This window comes from Caloenas nicobarica, chromosome 1, assembly GCF_036013445.1.
Source record: "Caloenas nicobarica isolate bCalNic1 chromosome 1, bCalNic1.hap1, whole genome shotgun sequence".
Classification (NCBI taxonomy): Eukaryota; Metazoa; Chordata; class Aves; order Columbiformes; family Columbidae; genus Caloenas; species Caloenas nicobarica.
Window position 1 is genome coordinate 69,465,938 of NC_088245.1, and position 18,734 is coordinate 69,484,671.

The window sequence follows — 18,734 nt, forward strand, 5'->3', positions numbered from 1 at the left end:
TCATTAAAAGGTTATTGACATTTTTCACTCTGTATCTAAGTTATGATGTCATTGCTGGTTTATATTAGCATCATTTGTTGAAGTTTTCCAGTAAAATCCTAGACTTCTGGTTGTTTCTAACTAAATAACTATGTAGTTGACACATTGTATGTTTAAGACATGTGACCAGATATTTGTTGCTTTCTAAGAAAATTTTGGGCTTTGGAATCCAGTCTTGTCAATTAACTAAAACAGCTATTGAAACATCTTGACAATGTTGGTAACAAGAAACATCTGTCCTTATCTTCTTTTATGACAAGGTTTAATGTGGTTTCATGATTTACTAATTTTTACCATAAAATATACAGAAATACTCAATATTGCGCCTCTGATAAAACAGACAAAGCTGAAGAGAGTTTCTGTTTAGATTAGACACACTGATATTTTAGCTCTCTAAGTGAGCAGATCCTTGGGATGTTGTGATGTATGGAGTAAGCTCACCAGCAATTCTTTAATCAAGACTAGTAGACCTAATTGTAAGTATCTTCCTGCCTGAATCTTTTAGGGCTATGAAAGCTTATAGTTTTGCCTTATGTTGTTTCTTCCAAAGCCTACTAAAGTTACCATTCCCACTGACTTCAAGTTTTGGATCAGGCCCTTCTTTACCCATGGAATAGTGCAAATATTTTTGGTTTAGACATATTTGTGGCCGTCTGAAAAATATCCTAGACATGTTTCCATGAAAGAGGGGTAACCAACAAGACAGAAGTGTGATGATTTCTGTATTTTTAAGACCTTTCTTTTCTCCTTTTGAAATGTTTAAAATGTGTATATCTTTTAGTGGTTATTTCATGAATCATCAGACCTTTCTAAATGTGATTTTTATGAAATGTATATAAAAGAAAGGAACTGAATATATATTTTCAGCTTCTACCATTTCCATTTCTGCTATTTTACTAACCCATTATTTAGCTTCTCAGTAGATTTAATGAGGAATTATTTAAAGCATTCACAGAAACCATTTGAGAAATAACAAACACATTATGATATGGAAAGTGCGAAAAAGCCTACAGAGCTGACAAGAAACCTCTTAATGTTCTTAGTCTGCAATTGGGAAGAAATGCATTTCACTAATTTTGTGAAGGTACCTTGCCTAGGTATTATTTATTTTTTAAAAATTGTTCTTAGTATGAGCTACAGCGAAGGGTAAGGCTGGGATATAGCTTTATCACAATACTTGGAGCTTCCAGTACCACTGAAGCACATGGTCTGATGAGGGAACAGCTCTTTAGGTTGGGGGTAATTCAAGTGTAAAAAGAAAGTAGAAATCAAATCATGCAAAATAAGGGGAAAACCCACTCCATATAGTGTAGCTGTTGTATAGATGAAAGACCTCACTAGAACACAGCCAAGAAACGTGACATGTTGTCAAAAATCACTGAATCGGTGACCTACTAAACCATGTCTGTCCATGTTATGTGTCAGGTAGTGCATGAAGTTGTTAGGGATGCTCCATGAGTCGGTCTGTGGGAATTGCCAGAACAAATAGCATTTCGCTAAATGCTATGAGAAAATAGTGATTAAATTCCCTACCTGTTCTAATAACCTCAGTCTCCTGCTCTTACTCCTGAGAAGCATTTTGCAGAAGTCTCTCTGTTATGTTTACTCTGTCTGACCTTGTCCTGAAGGTAAAGATCTGAGAGGATGAGGAGCAGAAGGAGGCCTGTGTCAGAAGCTTGGGAGTGTAGAAATAGTGGGACATTCCCAGGCCACCTTTGCAAGAAAGAGTGGACACGTGGAGATGACTGGAGATGAAGATTTTAGATGCATCCTACTGCTGTCTTATTGCATGTTTTTGCAATACGTAGATATTGCTGATGCCTTCAGCTCTGTGTATGAATGGGAGTTCTGCAGCATGCTCAAGTCTCTTAACCTTTGTTCTTCAAATAATTTTTGAGAAGGCTAAGAAATAAGTAGCAGAATAATTCATTGTTGTTGAAACATCTCCAACAATAATCTAAGGTTTCTCTGAATAGCAAGCTTAAGACATGAGTTACCTGGGTATTTGCATGACTTGACACAAAAATTTCATAGTAAATCAAATTTCTGTGAAGCCAAAACTGATACTTGGTTGATAAATGTGTTGATCTCAAATCAGTCATTCGTTATTCAGTTTAAGGGGAACGGGGTAAAACTTAGAGAGTCTAGGTACTGGAAAATGTCTGTGCAGGAGCTAACTTGCACCTAGTGGAGTTTATTCAGCTGCCTGTGTGCCAGCTGTGCCAGAATGAGGCTGGCTGCCCCTAAGCTGCACAGTGGCCCTGTACTGTGGCTCAGTCCCCCTGCACTGCTTGTTTGTCTCCCAGGCCAGGACAAACCCAAGTTAATCTCACTCTGAGAGAGCTGAGGTTAATAAGGCCAACCAAGCTCCCTGTTGAAGCCATGTGGTTGTTCTGCCATAGTCCTCTCCTTCCAGGGCTGGCCTGCAGAAACACAGAGCTGCACCCAGTTTGCGGCTGGCAGGCTGACCAGCTGGGGCTGTGCATAGGGTAGAGGTAACGGTGTTATTTCCAGACCCAAACCAACCCTGGAAGCAGGAGAAGGGAGAGACTCTTCTAATCTTTGACCTGTACTATTGTTTGTGCACTTTTTCTAAGGTAAGCCACAGCTGTTCTCTCACCAGCTGCTCTTTGCGATAACCATTACCACTTAAGGAAGGTCAAAGTTTTCTTGGCATCCATTAGAAAAACAGAGATAAATTATAAGTGAAACCAGCTAGTCAAATAATGGTACAAACTCATGTTCTCATCAGCCCTGCACATAAACAGTTCTGGGACTTTTGTCATCCTGCCAGATTACAGTTTGAAAGCATCTCTACAAATCTCAACTCAGCAATGTGGGTGAATGTTTTAGTGCCCTCTGCCTGGTTCTTCTTGACATCTCACATTGGTCTTTTGGGTTTGGAAATATTTCTTGGTCCCCACCTTTGAGTAGAGAGGATTGATTTATTGTCTTTGTAGGACTTGCTGTGTGATGCAATGTGTTTCTGCCTCTGCACAACCAGAAGACTACTGATTTGTTCTTTGCCCAATACTTTTGACTCATGCTATTAACCATTCATTCCTTCCCATTAAATTGAGAGCTCGGGGAAGAAAACAATTCATTACCATACAAATGGAGACAGCTTCTCTTTTCAAATAAATTGTCAATAACACCTTCATAGACATGTTATCAAATTCCTCAAACTTTATGGAGCAAGTTCAATTGACATTGGGTAGCATGACACAAAGTGAGATAGCTCAAAAACTTTTAGCTAGGAAAGAAGGGCTTTCTTTTGGCTTGGAGTGGTCAACGGGATGCTAAGGAGAGATTGTTTTAAAAGAATGGAAAAGCATCAATCTCATGTTTTGTCATAAGCACTTCTTGAGAGCTCTTCATTTACCAAGAACAGCTTTCCCCCCATGTTTTTCATATCAGAAATACCAAATGTGCAAGAGTACCTGTAAAAAAGTTTGATTGGTTTGTTGTTTGACCCTCAATTTCGCCCTTTCAGATAAAAGAGAAAAAAAACCTCTTCAGTGATTAACTGAACTAGACGTAGTTAACAGTATGTTATATATCAGTTACTTATTCACAGCATCCCTAGTGCTTATCTTGGGATTCTGGGTGCGGTCCCTGACAGCACTGTCTAGTGATTAGTAACATACTGAGTGTCAAAATGTGCTGAAATGTTCCATTGCAGTGTGCTGGGTCCTGTGCAGGTGGGACTGAAAATGCTTGCATGTAGGATTTTCACTGGGGACATTGCTGATGTCAACAGAAGGCGATGCCCATCTCTTGGACACTAATAGCCTAGTTAAGCAGGCCTGTGTTGATTGGAGTCACCCAGTTCGCAGACTGGAGGGCAGAGCACACCTTGTGACATGAGGGAAATGCGTCGTTTTTGTGACCGAGCTGAGGGGAAGTATAGGAAAAACTTTTCTTGTTTGTGAGATTTGCTCTTGGCAGACAACTTATAGCAGCACAGTCAGTCCTCATATGAGCAGATGTAGCTTCTCCAAGCTTGGTATTTTTAATACTCTTACAACAGGAGCTTATTAGCCCCATTAGGACTAGGTATTGGATTCCAAAGGAAAATCAGCACTGGCTAATCTGTAAGAGAGGAAATCTCTGAGCCCTTAACACCACCCTTGCCAGCAAATAGCTAAAATGTTAAGAACTGGAGAACCAGAACAGGCCTAATGTGCAGCCTGAGTCAAGCCTCAAAGCTCCAACGGATACAGTGGTGTTCGTTGCCTGTTCCTGCCACAGGACTCTGTACAGACTCAAGTCCTGCTGAATTCAGTGAAAACCAATGTGTCAATTTTTCTGTACAATAGCTCCTCTTTGCCTTTTGTGGTTGAAATGGTCACCAAACTTAATTTGTTAGTTATAGGTTCATAGCATTTTAAAAGGGCTCTTAAGAGATCAACCAGCCCATCCCATGCCTCACGGCAACTGGAGGTGATGGACAGATAAGATAGTCTGTATTTAATAACTTCGTTAAAAATTTTGTTGGTAGAGTTCTCTGAAGACGCACCAGAAAGTATTATCTGTGTCTGTTTCTTAAGTGTCTTCTATACAAATAGCAAAGCTTCATTCAGTAGCTCGACTGACACTCCCTGAGATTTGAAAAATACTGGGAACAGGCCTGTTCCAATGTAATTTTTAAATTTTTTTGTATTTGTTTTTATTTTTTAGTAAAAGAGAGCACATCTGTCTTTCCTTGTCTTTAAGATATGTGGCATTGACCACAGAATCAGTAAAGGTATTTTTGAAACTTGTAACCTTCAGCAGAATATTTCAAAAAGAAACATTTATTTGATACAGACAGGAGTTCTTTAGAACGGAAGGACTGAATGCTGGCTTCTAATTTTCACCTCTAAAATGACTTCTTGTTACATTGTGTTTATGACTGTTATGGCATTAAAGAATAGGGTTATAAATACTCCAAAATACTTAAAAGGACTGAATATATAAGGAATAAAGTTAGCTCTGGCACAGCTACTTGGACATATGTAGATGAGGTCCTTTGAATTTGGAATGTGTATATGTAAGCCATATGCATTCTGCTTAGCTCTTTCCTAGCATAATCCTCAAAAACTTCACTCCTGGAGGATGTAGGAGGAGGATTCAGCCATTTAAGGTTGTGTGGATCACCAGGTGTCGAATTGATGTGAGTGTAAGCCAGATTGTGTAAGCATTGCTGATGCTAGGTAAAACTGTTGTTTTATGTGAAGTTGAGGGAGTTTGGTCACATAGAAGAGTTATTTTCCAGGTTGCATAATGCTTGCAGAATCTGGCTCTCTATTAATGCATTCTGCCAAATCTAGCAAATGAAGAGGCATCATAAAATATTTGCAGGATGTTCGAGATATTAGAATAGGATCATAAATCAGGGATTTGCGTTGTTCTGGAAAAGACAGTCAGAGCAATTTCTTCTGTATTTATGTAATCTTCCACACTTTTTCATCACACAGCATTCTGTACCGTATTTCATTTCCCACTGACTACCTTCTATAAGCTGTTGTCATGGATGACTTTGCTTTGGACTCCTGCAAACTAGTTTGTTTAGAGTAAGACTTTTTTTTTTTTTTTTCAATAACCATTTCCCATCTACAGTTAGCCTGATCTGACTGTCCCCCAAGGGCCCTTTCCTTTTAACAGCTTTGTAGTGAAATGACAGACTCTTCCATTCATGATTCAAACACACTACAAACTCTTGCACTCCTCTGCTAAAAGACATACTGGGGACTATAGTGACGGTCCTGGCTAATGAGAGAATGACACAGGATCTTTCATATTCAATTTCTGCTTCCTGACACCATGGTGTCAGCACTAACTGTGCATCTATTTTTTCTGATATAAACACCTGTGCATTTGAAAACAGCTCCAAAACCCTTTCCTTGTGGCTGAAGCAGCAAGAAACTAGTGTTTTGGGTACACTTGCTTTCACCCACTGGAGGTCAGCACAGATCTTCATAGGAAGTAGAGAGAAGCACTTTGGACTTGTATGAAATGGAAATGTTATGATACTGGATATGATGCTCAGTGTTGCTAGGAAGGCGTGTTGCTCTGCATTGTACTTGATGTCATCTCAGGACCCTTGACAGCAAATTACTTACACATTCCTCCACTTGACTGAGACAAAGAATAGAAGTGGGCTTTGGAAAACATCCACGTTGTAAAGAGAAATGATTACTGGTGTTGAGTTTAAGTCGCAACCAATTAAAAACCAAAGCAACAAAATCAAATTCTTTCCAGGTACACAAAGTCTAGTTGTCTCGTTTTGAAGGTTCAAGGGAAAGTAACTCCTTTCCACTGAAGAGTCAGGTTGAGAATCAGGTTAAGCAGTCAGAGAGGAGGATAGATCTGCAAATTCTGCTGGAGATAGTTATCTCCATTAGTTTTCTGGATGGTCACAATTCCGCCCATAGATTTTCATGTTTGAAAGGACCCTGATGACTCTTGTGTCTGACAATCTGAATCACATAGGCTGTGGAATGAAAGGCCAGACCGCTGCAGAGACAATTAGCAATTCTTGAGATCTGGAAATCCTGGTAAAAACTAGTGAGCTAGAAAGCAGGGTTGTCTTGTTAAACTACTTTTCTTAAGTCCCACAAGCATGACTGAGTTTGAAGCTGTTTTCGTATTCCAAATGTCACAGTAAAAATGTAGCAATAAAGGATTATTTGGCTTTTCTGTTATTTAATAAATTGAGAACTAGAATGCAGCTTTGCAGGTGATTAATGTGGAAACTGCTTTGGCAGAGAATCGATAAAATTATCTAGGCAAAACAGCAAAAACCAACCTTATCAATTTCTCTCTTTTTCCTACAAAAAATAATCTCACAGGCACTATTTACAAGTTGTGCAGACTTTCTTGCAAGCTTTTTCTCAAAAACTGTAATGAAATGCCATCTATAAGTGGTGTTATCTGGATATAAGTTCTCTGGAGAAATTTTGAGTAGCTTTATTGACACTTTTTTTATATTAGATGTAAGCAAAACAACCTCATCACCAGCAGAAGAATGATGAGTGCAAGGTTTAAACCCAGACCCTGAATACAGCCCATTATTGTTGCCTGTTTAAACAAAATTTTGCCAATGCCAAGGAAAGACAAACAGAACTGTCTTGACTGTTTCTTATGAAAATAAAAAAGGCAGCAACTAACATTATTACTGTCAGGAAAAAAAAAAAAGGTGTTTCGGTTGGATAAGGAACCAAGGACACATTCCTCACTAAATCTCTCCATTAGATGCATAGCCTGTGTAGTACTGTTACTAACCCCTTGCTCTGTAATCTCTCTGTATATATGTCTAATTTATCAGTTTCTTGTAGATTGTCAGCAGCCTGCTGCCTCCGTACCGCCACACGGCTCACAACTAGCCAGGGGGCCAGATTGCCAGACTGTCAGGTAAACTTCACTAACTCTTTTCTTTTTGTACACAGCTGCATGTGTCTCTGCAATTCCTCTCCTCTTCCTTATGCAAAAGCTCTTCACTACCCTTCTTCACTAACAGCAAACTTATAACAACTTGAGGAACAGCGATAATTTCTGCAGTGACAGTACAAGCATGAATCACAGCATTCATGCACTTGTATCTACAAAAAACTATGGAAAAGAATGCGAAGTTGGATCCTGCAGTCCTCATTTGGACAGTTTCTCATTTATGCGAAAATAGTAATAATTTTATTTTGTTGCTAGATAAATTTACGTAAATGGGAGACTTTCAATTTTAGGGATAGGTATAGGCTCCTCTTTTAGTGAGGTGGTATTTTAAAGGCATTTGTGAGATTTTTAGCAGACACTTTTCAGAAAGCTCTCCCTGACCTGGAAACTTGGACCCACCGCAGTCAATTCTTAATCTTTTTGTTAAAAGTGAACTCCCGGTGTCCTTGCTTGTAGGTGGTGCTACATTTCTGTGAGCCACACAGGAGGTGTCTGTCTCAGTGGCCTTGGAGCAACCACTTCATTTGTGCCTGTTTTATTGCCTACAAAGTGGAAGTATTACTAACTTCTTACTATATACGGGTATTATGAAAATTTTACTGAGAAGTTCATGAAAGCTCATTATAACTGATAAGTACCATTTACTGGTTTGCAGTTTGGAGTTTTACAGCACACTGAAAAGAGGTACTAGTTCCATTTAAAATCCTTGAAGTCCTTGTCGAGTGGTTTCTGCTGTATTTTAGATGTTACAGGAGTTTGAGACTATTATAAGGTGCTTTGGTTACATGGAAGTTTAATGCCAACAAGTCTTACTTTAACCATATGTAATTTTCCATCACAAAACCAAAGCCTTGGTTTTTTCCCCTCATCCATTAGCTATACTGAATTTTAAGTAGGACTTGTGTCACTCTGGATTTTCTAGTAATTGTGATTCCAGTGCATAGATTTTAGTGAACATCACTGGATAAGCAATGAAGAGATTCAAGCCAAATGAAACTCCAGGACACGTCTAATCAATTTATTTAGCTATACATTTGTCTGTCTTTTTGCCTAAGTCTGTATCTTAAAAAGAGTGTGTCTGGTTTTGGATCATATTCAGGTTTCTGTTGAATGCAGTGAAAACCTCATTTTCATCATCAGAGGCCAAACTCTAGACACAAATTATTTATTAACAAAAAAACCCAAAACCAACCAAACCACAAAACCCCCGCAAACAAACAAACCCCTCCAATACTTCAAATGAAATTAATTTTAATAAGAAATAATGCTTTTGTCTTCTGTAAACTAGGAAATAAATTTAAAATAAGGTAAAATTTTACTAAATGCAAAATGGTTGCATTCTGAAAACATCAATGTTCTGTTTGTATTTTCTGTTGCTGATTTGTTACAGTTACAATCAATGCCAGACAATATTGCATGAGAATGGCATCTTTAAGACAGAGAACAGAGTACTTAATAACACCAAAGGGCTTTGCATGCTATTTTCTAATTGATTTTAGAAATACATGATTAGCATTTTGAGTGCTGCAGGAAAAAAATAGAGCTGCTTAAAACCAGACAATAATACTAACACAAAAAATGACACAGGCTTCATTCATCAACTGAATGAATAGATCCTCAGATGATACCAGCCTTTAACGAGAATTTACAAAAATGTCTACTAAACCCAAATGTTTTCAAAGCTGCACATATCCTGTGGGGGGAACGTAACAATGTTCTTCTTTATTCTCAATTAATAGTCAACAGCTTTAGGTGCTTCCATGTCTCTTTATTGCTTTATGTTATTAATCTCACCTGCCATCCTCTATTGCTCGCGACTGTCAGTGCGCCCAATAGCTCAGCCCCAGGACCTGCTGCCATGATCACCTAAACTGGCGCGCAAGGTGCACCGTCTGCTATGTGTCACTTGGTGATTCTCATGTAATTTTTGTTTACATACTGCTACAGTAATGTGCATTAATGGACTGGATGTATTGTGTTTCTGAAGAGAGGATGGTATAGCAGTAGAGTTTTAGGATAAGCTCCAAATCTACTGGAACTGCAAGTGATGGGTATATATATGTTGCCACAAAGGTGTCTGATAACCTTGTAATTTTTTTCTCTTCCTAATACTTATTATTGGTCAAAAGGGGAATGGTGAGACAAAGTTTTATATTTCTTCTGTGCATAGAAAAGTGCTTATATTTCAAAGTGAAAAGCAATGCAGAATTACCCTGAAGAGAAGACGAATGTAATTCTAAGCACAGTGCTTCCTAATCTGAGCATAGTCTGGGATAGTTTGTGTTACAGTATTTGCAGTCAGGGCTGACTTTGTACTGAAGGTCATGCCAAAGCATTATTATGGTTTTGCATATTTGTGTAGAGGAGAATATTCTGTGTCTCAAAGAGGTCCTCTTTCAGGCTATTGCTGTATATAACTAGTCTTCACTGTGGCCATTTCCTCACCAGTCCTCTCCCTCGGAGCACAAACATCTTGCGTTGCTTATTTTTAAAGCTGGGAAGGAAGCCCCAAAAGACAAACATATCTCTGCTAATGAACAAGGAAAATGTCTGTTGAGTTTCTGTTCCTTTCTGGCAATTGCAGAAGTTCTTTGAAAAAAGAAATGGGGCAGCAAGGGAGGAGAGTAAGGCAGCCTTCATAGGGTAACATGAACACCTCTTTGTTTGTCTTACCCAAGTGTGATGTTAAAGTTCTAATTCACTTTTATTTCTCTGAAGGACTTAAGACTAGTGCTTCTCCTAAGCCTATCTTGAAAACTTAGGAGGTGCCGAAGCCAGGAGCTGACTCTTTATGAGTGGATAAGTTTGAGAGTAAATGCAGACCATTTGGGTCCATATGCAGTCACTCATGACACAGACTCTTTTGAGTGGAGCAGGCAAAGAACTCACTCAGATCCCTCTTTAGATGCTGTATCTGCATGTGGCAGAATATGGCAGAAGAAAAAGATAGTTACAGCCATGGAAAGAATTACTTAGAGAAGACAGTTTTGGTGTCTTCTCAGAGTGCTTGATTGAACAAGTCCAGCTACTAAGCTTCAATAAAATATTTTAGATTTGATATTTATGCCTAGATGCTTAGAGGTGGACTATATGTAAGTAGAGTAGTCATAGTCCATAACAGTAAACACTCTGGGACTGACCTACTCGGACAGCTGAGCACAAGACAAAGCTTGTGAGGTCCTGAGCTTCTGTAACCCACTCTCACCAGCCATTTTGCAATCAGGAGACTCATCTTCAGGAGCATTAATGTGAAATAGAATCTAACTTAAGACATGCAAGTCTATGATCTTCCAATAAGCCCAGAGGTGCAAGGACTGTAGCTCCTGCTGAACTGTAATACCTGTGGGTTTATGGTCATAGTCTCCTAGGCGTCTCTGATTGGAAAATGTGGACATTGCCATCTACGTTCTTAATGGTGGTGGTACACACTTGTTTCTGTCTTCAAGCAAACACAATGTCATTTATTTGTTTCCCTAAGTAAATGCTATATGTGGAACTACAGACATTTTCAGTACTGCTGGCATTTCCAGTGACAGATATTCAAATACCTCTGGCATTTCAAATTGATTCATTTCCAGCAATAGACTAATTGCATTCCTTCAGCCAACACTCCAATAGTCTGTGCTGCAGAGATAATATATAACAACACATTTTCTAAAGAAGGAAAATGCAAAAGGCAAATTTTCTTGAAGACAGGCACATAAATGATTGTGCTTCATCATAAATCATACTGATGAGCTTGGAAAAACTTCAAGACTGCAGGACATTTGAAGGATTAGGAAAAAAAACTCTTTAGAGACACATTAAAGAACTGTTTTGGTGGTGGTATTTTTGGTTTGGTGGTGGGTTTTTTTGTTTGTGGGTTTTTGGTTTTTTGGGGGGGGGTTGGTTCTTGTTTGTTTGTGGTTCTTTTTGGTTTGGGGTTTTTTTTGGTGGGTTTTTTCGTTTGGTTGTTTTTTTTGTTTTGTTTTGGTTTTTTTTTATAAATTGCATTTACTTGCATTATATTTTGGTGTCTTGTTTTGCCACCTGCTTTCCTTGACAGTTTAATCGCTGTCACTTAGCTTGACATTGGCAAGATGAGCTGAAGTTCACCTTTTTAAAACAGGACAAGCCAAGGCTCAAGAATCATATGGGAGTCACTAAACCTGTGCCTGCATTGCCTGCTGCAGTGTAGTGTATGTCAGGGTGTCAAACTCATTTTCACCGGGGGCCACATCAGCCTCGCGGTTGCCTCTCAAAGGGCCGAATGTAATTTTAGGACTGTATACATATATTCGGCCCTCTGAAGGCAACCGCGAGGCTGATGTGGCCCCCGATGAAAATGAGTTTGACACCCCTGGTGTAGGGTGCTGAGCTGCCTTTAAATGAGCAAACCTGAGCATCTGAAGCTTTTCGGCAGGAGCATCTTGGAACTCTGCACCAAGAAGTGGGGTGTGTTTGTATCAGCTGCCCCTTCTCTTTCTGCTGCCACTGCTAGGCTGCTACTCCAGCCCCACCTGGTTTGCTGAAAGGTAGTTCAGACCTCTCTGCATTATATGACAGTGTACACTATAAATGCACATTTACAGGCTTAAGGGGTGAATGTATTACCACACATAGTGTACACTATAAATGCACATTTACAGGCTTAAGGGGTGAATGTATTACCACACATAGTGTACAAGAAAAAGAGTCAAATGACAAAAGTATATGACAGAAATGAAAAGGACTCAAAGAGCACATTAAAAACAAACAAACAAAAACCACAACAAACAACAACCCACAAATACCTCCCACCCTTTGGAAGTGTTGATTACAGAAAACGTAATGCTTATGTTGCCTGATGAGGAAGGTTACACTGTATTTGTATGGATGTCTTAGTAAATAGGTCCTGTTCAGTAAGAGATCATGTTTTCATGAAGTGATGAAACCTGATTTCCAGATTGGCACTGTCCTTCATTTCAAACAATCAGTTGCAAATAGAAAAATTTTTATGCTCACAGATTGGCACCTGTAAAAATGGCAAAGTTGGCACCTGTATTTTGTCCTTGAAGTTTGCTCCCACGTTTGGCACAAGCATTCACTTCTCCATGCAGCATTTTTCATCAGAGCATGCAAACATCAATCATGTGCGTGAACGGGCAAACAGAATATCTGTGGCACTTAATGTATGCATCCAGGTGTCACTGAATGCTTGCATACTGAGGATTTTCTTTATGTATATTATCTGAAGATACAGATTTAGAGATGAGGTTTCATCCCCTTTTAAACCTTGTTTCCAGCCCTGTACTCTTTACATGCATCTAAATAGCTTGCCATGTATTTTAAGTGCTTTCTCTCTTGTCTCTTTAATTTTCAGTCCTAATGCTCTTCCAGAAGAGCAGCCACATTCCAGCTCTCAGTGTGCCCCTCTCAACTGTCTCTCTAAGCCTCCTCCTTACCCCTAATCTTCACATGCAACGTAAGAGAAAATGCAAACAGAGTGGAGTTCACGCAACAAAGGTTGGGGTTGTTCCCAGCAAGCAGGTGGACAATCCTGCCTTGTTGCTGCATCGACAAGTCTGGATTCATATCCCCTGCTCTGGCGACTGAGGGAAGGCTGAGAAGAAGAATACAAAGCACAGAGCCCAACCTATCAAGAAGACTTTTTATGATTCCTCTGATTGTATTCAAACTTTGCTATCACAACTAAAGTGTAATGAAATTTAACATCTTGACAAAAATGCTCCTTCCAGCTGCTTGGCTTTACCTCTGAAATAATGAGAGACTTAAGCCAATATTAGAAAAAAAAAATGTTACAAAAATCCTACCCTCACAAACCTCTAAGTTCAGCCATAGGAGCCAGTTCAAATTTCCTTCTGTCATTAAGGGTGTGATATTTATTACTTACTTTATTTGCACCAGAATTTTGTGTTTATGAAATAGTCTCTCTTTTTTTTTGTGGGAGTTGTATTTAATTGATTTTATTTAAAAAATTTAAAAAAGCAGAAATAGCTTAAGTGAAGAATCACTGTGTTAATATTAAAAGAGGCTTGTTGCATTGGCCAGCATATGGCCAATTTTTATTGCACAAAAATGTTGGAAATGGGTTGAATTGGAATGTTAACAATGACTGTATATTTTGCTGCTGCACTGATATTGTTTATGCACTTATTTTTTTTTTAATTCCTATTACACTAGCTTCTGGTTTTGTTCTAGCTCTTCACTGAAAGATAATTATTAAGCCTAAGAAGGAGATGAAAGGATGATGTATTGATTTGTTTTCATTTGTTTGCTTGCATCATAATTACATTTTTGCATTTCAGACAAGTAGATGAATTGGTGCTGTTTTTTGGGGTTACTTTCTATTTAGTATCTGAGAAAGAAAAATCTAAAACAAGTAAAATGTTGTGTGCTAATTAAAAACATTCTTTCCTCCCACTCCCATATTCAGGATACTGGTTCGCGGCCTTACCATGAAAGGCTAGTACGAATGAAGTTGTAAGCATTTTGTATGAAGTATTCTGTGGTGACAGAACTCATGCAGGTAGGGTTAATGGTGTGGATCAAATCTAGCAGGACTTTACTGTAGTGCATTTTTTTCCTTGCCAAATATCAACAGACACAGAACCTTAGCTCATGTCAGTTTATGACAAATACTCAGGTGATCTATGCTACGCAGACTCTATCGCAACAGTGCACAGTGTTCCTAGTTAAAGATTCTTTCCTGTAAAAGCTGAGTAGGTCTGGGGTTTTTTTTTTTCTTAAGGTAGAGGATTTCAGAACAAAATCAAGGATAGCAGAATTTACTTTGCACAGTACCTGACAGCAAGGCAAGTGGCTAAGTAGGGGGTCACGGCTCAGCATCTCTGGGCTTCCCATCTGGTCACCAGCTAGAAAACAAGGCTGCAGTACTGCCTGCCTACTTGTTGGTAATTAGCAGACTCCTTGCTTTGTCAGGTGGCCTTAATTTAGTTACAGAAGAAAGGCTTAGATATTTCCATGCCTTTATTCCTTCTCTGCAGCATACGTGTGACCTACAACTGGGAAACACAGTACAGCCTAAGGTACAGAGCAGCCAGGGGAAAAAATTTGCTGCTGAAGGTGTGGTTGGAATAATTCTTTCATATTCTGCCTGAATCTGAGAAAACGAAGTCAGTCTGCTGTTAGTAACAGTGCTTACCAAATATTAGGATACACAAAACATCAGCAGAGGAAAGAATCGGTGACCACTCAGTGTGCCTAACAAATCATTCTTACCGTAGTACCAGTAACGAAGGTGCTGTAAATAGAAATACTCTATGTCATCAACCGTGTATGTCGTGTAGCCTTGGCAAAGCAGCTGAGCTATTGTAACAAAATATTCAGAGTCAGAGGTGGAAAAAAATAGGAACAAACTGACATCTAATTCTGATCAGATCAAACAGACAACACTCAGCAGTGTTTCGAGTTTGGTTTTCATGCAGTTTGCATGCTTCTTGTAAACATTTACATTACTATTCAGTATCATACTTAACCTATGTGTTGTCTTCTCATAGAAAAGCCAAGTAAAAACTTGCTCAGCTCTATCATACTATCTGACACCAAGATTAGCTGCTATTTTGACTTTTTTATTTGAAAAACAAACAAACAAACCAAACCAAAACATTTTGTCTGAGGCAAATGCTGCCTTCAAAAAGCATCTCAGAATTCCTGACTTTGTCAAACTGGTGTATGAATATTGCACAGTGGCCACGTCTGTGTCCAACAAAGACAGCTACTGTATATTGTTAAAAAGAAAAAGAATTTTCATTGCACTTTGAATACAATTACTGCAAGCTACACTTGGAATAGTTTTTCCTATTTTCATATCCAAATCAAACAGATTTTCCCTGAATTTAAGTTAAAAAACAAAAAAATCAGTGAAATACATTTCCTTTCTATATAGATACGAATTTATTGGAAAAAATGCTATATCAGAACAGTTGTTTAGAAACATATTTGTTTCCAGTTGTGATTTGCAGAGCAACTGTGGGAAATTGAAACATTGTACTGGTGTGTCCATGTGGATCCACAGTTACGGAACAGCATCCAATGGTATGGAAATTGTGAACCTGTTTTATAGAAATAAGTGGGTTTATTAAATTTTTTTATTCTCTTAAGCTTTAAATTCTTCATTTCTAAGTTTTTAATTTACATTTTTTATATGTAATAAAACTTGAGTGGTGGAAATATAAGAGAACTAGAAAAAAAACAACTTAGATGTACAAATGGCTGTAGTTATCGCATTGTAAGTTATAAAACTGTGTAGGTCCCTGGGGCAACTTTTGTCAGTTAACCAGTACAAAATAAAATATGTATCTTGAACTCGAGATGATAAACTCTTCTTTGTTATATTGTGATCGATAACATATAACTGCGTGAGAGTTTTTGTAGGAAATGTTTAAATGCAGACCGGAAAAAAAAGCTTGTTTTCTAAGGGTTGCAAAATATTATATTTTGCCCATTTATAATTAATTTATGATGTGTTGATATCTATTCTGATTTTTAAAGATTAAGAAAAAATGATACATGTGTTTGTAATGGTTGAGTATACTCAGAAATGCTGAAATGTGTCCTGCCCACTAAAGCAGCAATTCAAATCCTGCTTTGACTTTTGTATCTGAAATGTGGCTTTTTTTTCTCTATGATGGCCTTGACATTTCTTTGGATTTAGAATAGCCTATTCAGTCCTGGGGCATTTTGGTTTGGGTTTTATTTTCTGATGTATTGAAAAAATATTCCTTGTTCAGTGAAAATGATCCACTTCTGGAAATTCAGTTTATTGGAAATGCATGGGAAAAAAAAAAAAAAAGAAAAGCAAACATAAAAATGAAATATAAGGAGAGAAAAAGAAGAAGAAATTGTAAAATGTAATAGTATCGAAAATATATTTTCTATCAGTCAGAAGACAAATTGAGGTTTTACAGAAAGAGGAAATATTACCATTTTTCATGCTAATCGTATAGAAGTTTTCACCTCTTAGATGGAGGCAATATTGATATTCTTTCTATTGATCTGATTGACAGGTTGGCATCTCTGTGCTTTCTCCATCCACATTTTTCACTAAGTTAATGTAACCATGGCTATACAGTAGGGTTCATAGAAGGAAACTGTAATTAAGGTAATGCTGCAATTTTTAATGCCAAGATGACTTTCAGTTTATTTTTATTTTAAAATATTGTGAACTTGTTTAAGCCATTTGCCATATTAAGTGTGAATAGAAAGGAGATTCTGTTATGAAATATAACCTCACTTATGAAATATGACCTCACCTATGAAGGCTGCTCATTATAATTATGTTGCAAATATTTAAGTAAACCGTTAGCAAAATATGACCCAGTCCTCATCACACTGGGAGCAACACCTGTGAGTCCAGGCCCTTGTTTTGATACCAACCTTATCATTCAGTGTGCAATGCCCAAGTCTGTAGTTGTGCTACCAATTCCACTATACCTCGATTGATCATCATCATCATAAGGTATAGATTTTATCAGCCCTTTTGAAGTCTGTTCCTTTCTTTGGCAGAAGATGCATATCCGCTGAGGTTACAATAAATTTTTTTCTTTTGTACTTCAGAAATCTTTGTTTGAGAATGACAGGCACGGAAGTTTTACCTTTGAAATACGATAATTGCTACAGTTACCTCTTCAAAAATTCCAGTCATCACTTTTCTTCAGTTTTCCTTTGCTGTGTGTGTAGTGAGTCTGAAAAGGATATACAATATTCAGACTTTTTTAGCTACTAGGGGTTTTATTTCAGTACAATTAAGCATCCTGTGCAAAAGAAACAAAAAAGTAATTGTCTTCCACCTTCAGGCACAAATGCATCTAAATATGCAATTTAAAATGAGTGCATGAGATTCTTAACATCAAGTAGCTTTTCCATATCCATAATTAAGCTAGAAAATTCTTATTTCTTGTGCAATCTGCATATTCCTCTTGCTAAAAAGGCAAGAGGACTATCACAGAGAGTCTATCTCTTTCATTCTGAGGTGCACAGCTTAAATCCTTATTGCATTTTAATGTTTCCTGTGGAGCTCTTGAAAATCCCCTTCATGAAATCTGATCGCAACCAAGTGACAAACTGGAAAAGGTAAAGGAAAAATCTTATATTCCATGACTGGAGCTAATGTGCGGGCAGACTCTGGGCAATAGGGCCTTGTATTTCAAAAATGTCTTTCTACAAAGCTCTCTATTTGTTTTGATTATCATGATTTGCCATAAAAGAAAGAGCGGAGAAGAGTGTATGTTTTTTTCTCAGCATTAGTAAACTGAGCTTAAAAGTTTTTATTGATTATATGGTTATTGGATTTCAATAACATTTTGGAAATCAGTAAATGCAAGCAATTGATAAAAGTCTCAAGTAGTCTGGCTTGCTAGCTGAGTTGTTATCAGCTACGAAGAAGAAATAACAGTAATCTAGTTTTTCTTTTTCCATTCACAGATATGGCTATGTGTGCTATGCCAGTGGATAACTTAAGTCCATTTTATTACTTATTGCCCTATTGATTTTCAGCCCTGCGGTTTGACTGTTAAAGGGTTAATTAACTCAATCCTTTGTAAACAATTAAAAAAAAAAAAGAAAACTGATGTTTTGTGACTTTTGTAATCTATTGAATGTTTCCATTTGCATGATGTTCTGTATCTGACGAACCATACAGATTGCTGTGTTCCTTTCAAAAGAGTTTTAACATTGGTGGAGTTTGTGACAAACACAAATTTGTATACTGTATGTGTACTGCTGTAATAACTCAGCTACTCCTATGTTGAATTGACATTATGTTGTCCTGCCTTCTTGGGGTTAAATGACGGAGTGTTTCTAGATGGTGAAGAATATAAAAGTATATATGTTCATTTGCTAAAGACTGAATATTGGAAACTCTTCTTGTTGCTACTTTATGCTAAAAGCAAAGAAGTTAAATAATTCTTGTTTCCAAAAATGCATCATTTGTTTTTAAAATTGAAGTAATTCCCATGTTAACTCTTCCTTGTCCTTGTAGACAATCCTAGATTAATGCCTCGTGAGGGATTCATAAAGTCTGTGCTTGTACATGTCTAATATGATCATGCAGTCAAATGGTTGGGAAAAACACTCTAGTGCTGAAGAAAATAATTAAAAGAAGCCAATATACTGATTCTTACATCTTTATGTTCCAATTAAAATTACAGTGTAATACATAACTGTTCCAGTGAATAAACTGGCCATTTTTGTTCATTTAATTCAATGCGGTCTTGTCTACTTCTATTTATGTCAGTTTGCAGTGCGTTGGCTTGGCTTATACT

General features: G+C 37.8%; 1 protein-coding gene across 4 annotated transcripts in view; it reads left to right on the forward strand.

The window, feature by feature from the left end:
- BICD1 (BICD cargo adaptor 1) overlaps positions 1-18,263 on the forward strand; it is a 179,642-nt gene extending 161,379 nt beyond the window's left edge. The window contains exons 9-11 of one of the 4 annotated variants that reach the window (XM_065642369.1): positions 2,159-2,167; positions 7,359-7,434; positions 12,812-12,975. In XM_065642369.1, coding sequence (XP_065498441.1) covers positions 2,159-2,167; positions 7,359-7,434; positions 12,812-12,899 — 173 coding nt within the window. In that variant the 3' untranslated portion in view covers positions 12,900-12,975. Of the gene's footprint in view, positions 1-2,158; positions 2,168-7,358; positions 7,435-12,811 lie in introns of all 4 variants that reach the window. The other 3 variants (XM_065642338.1, XM_065642359.1, XM_065642348.1) reach the window with 3 other exon arrangements.
- Positions 18,264-18,734: the final 471 nt, after the last annotated feature.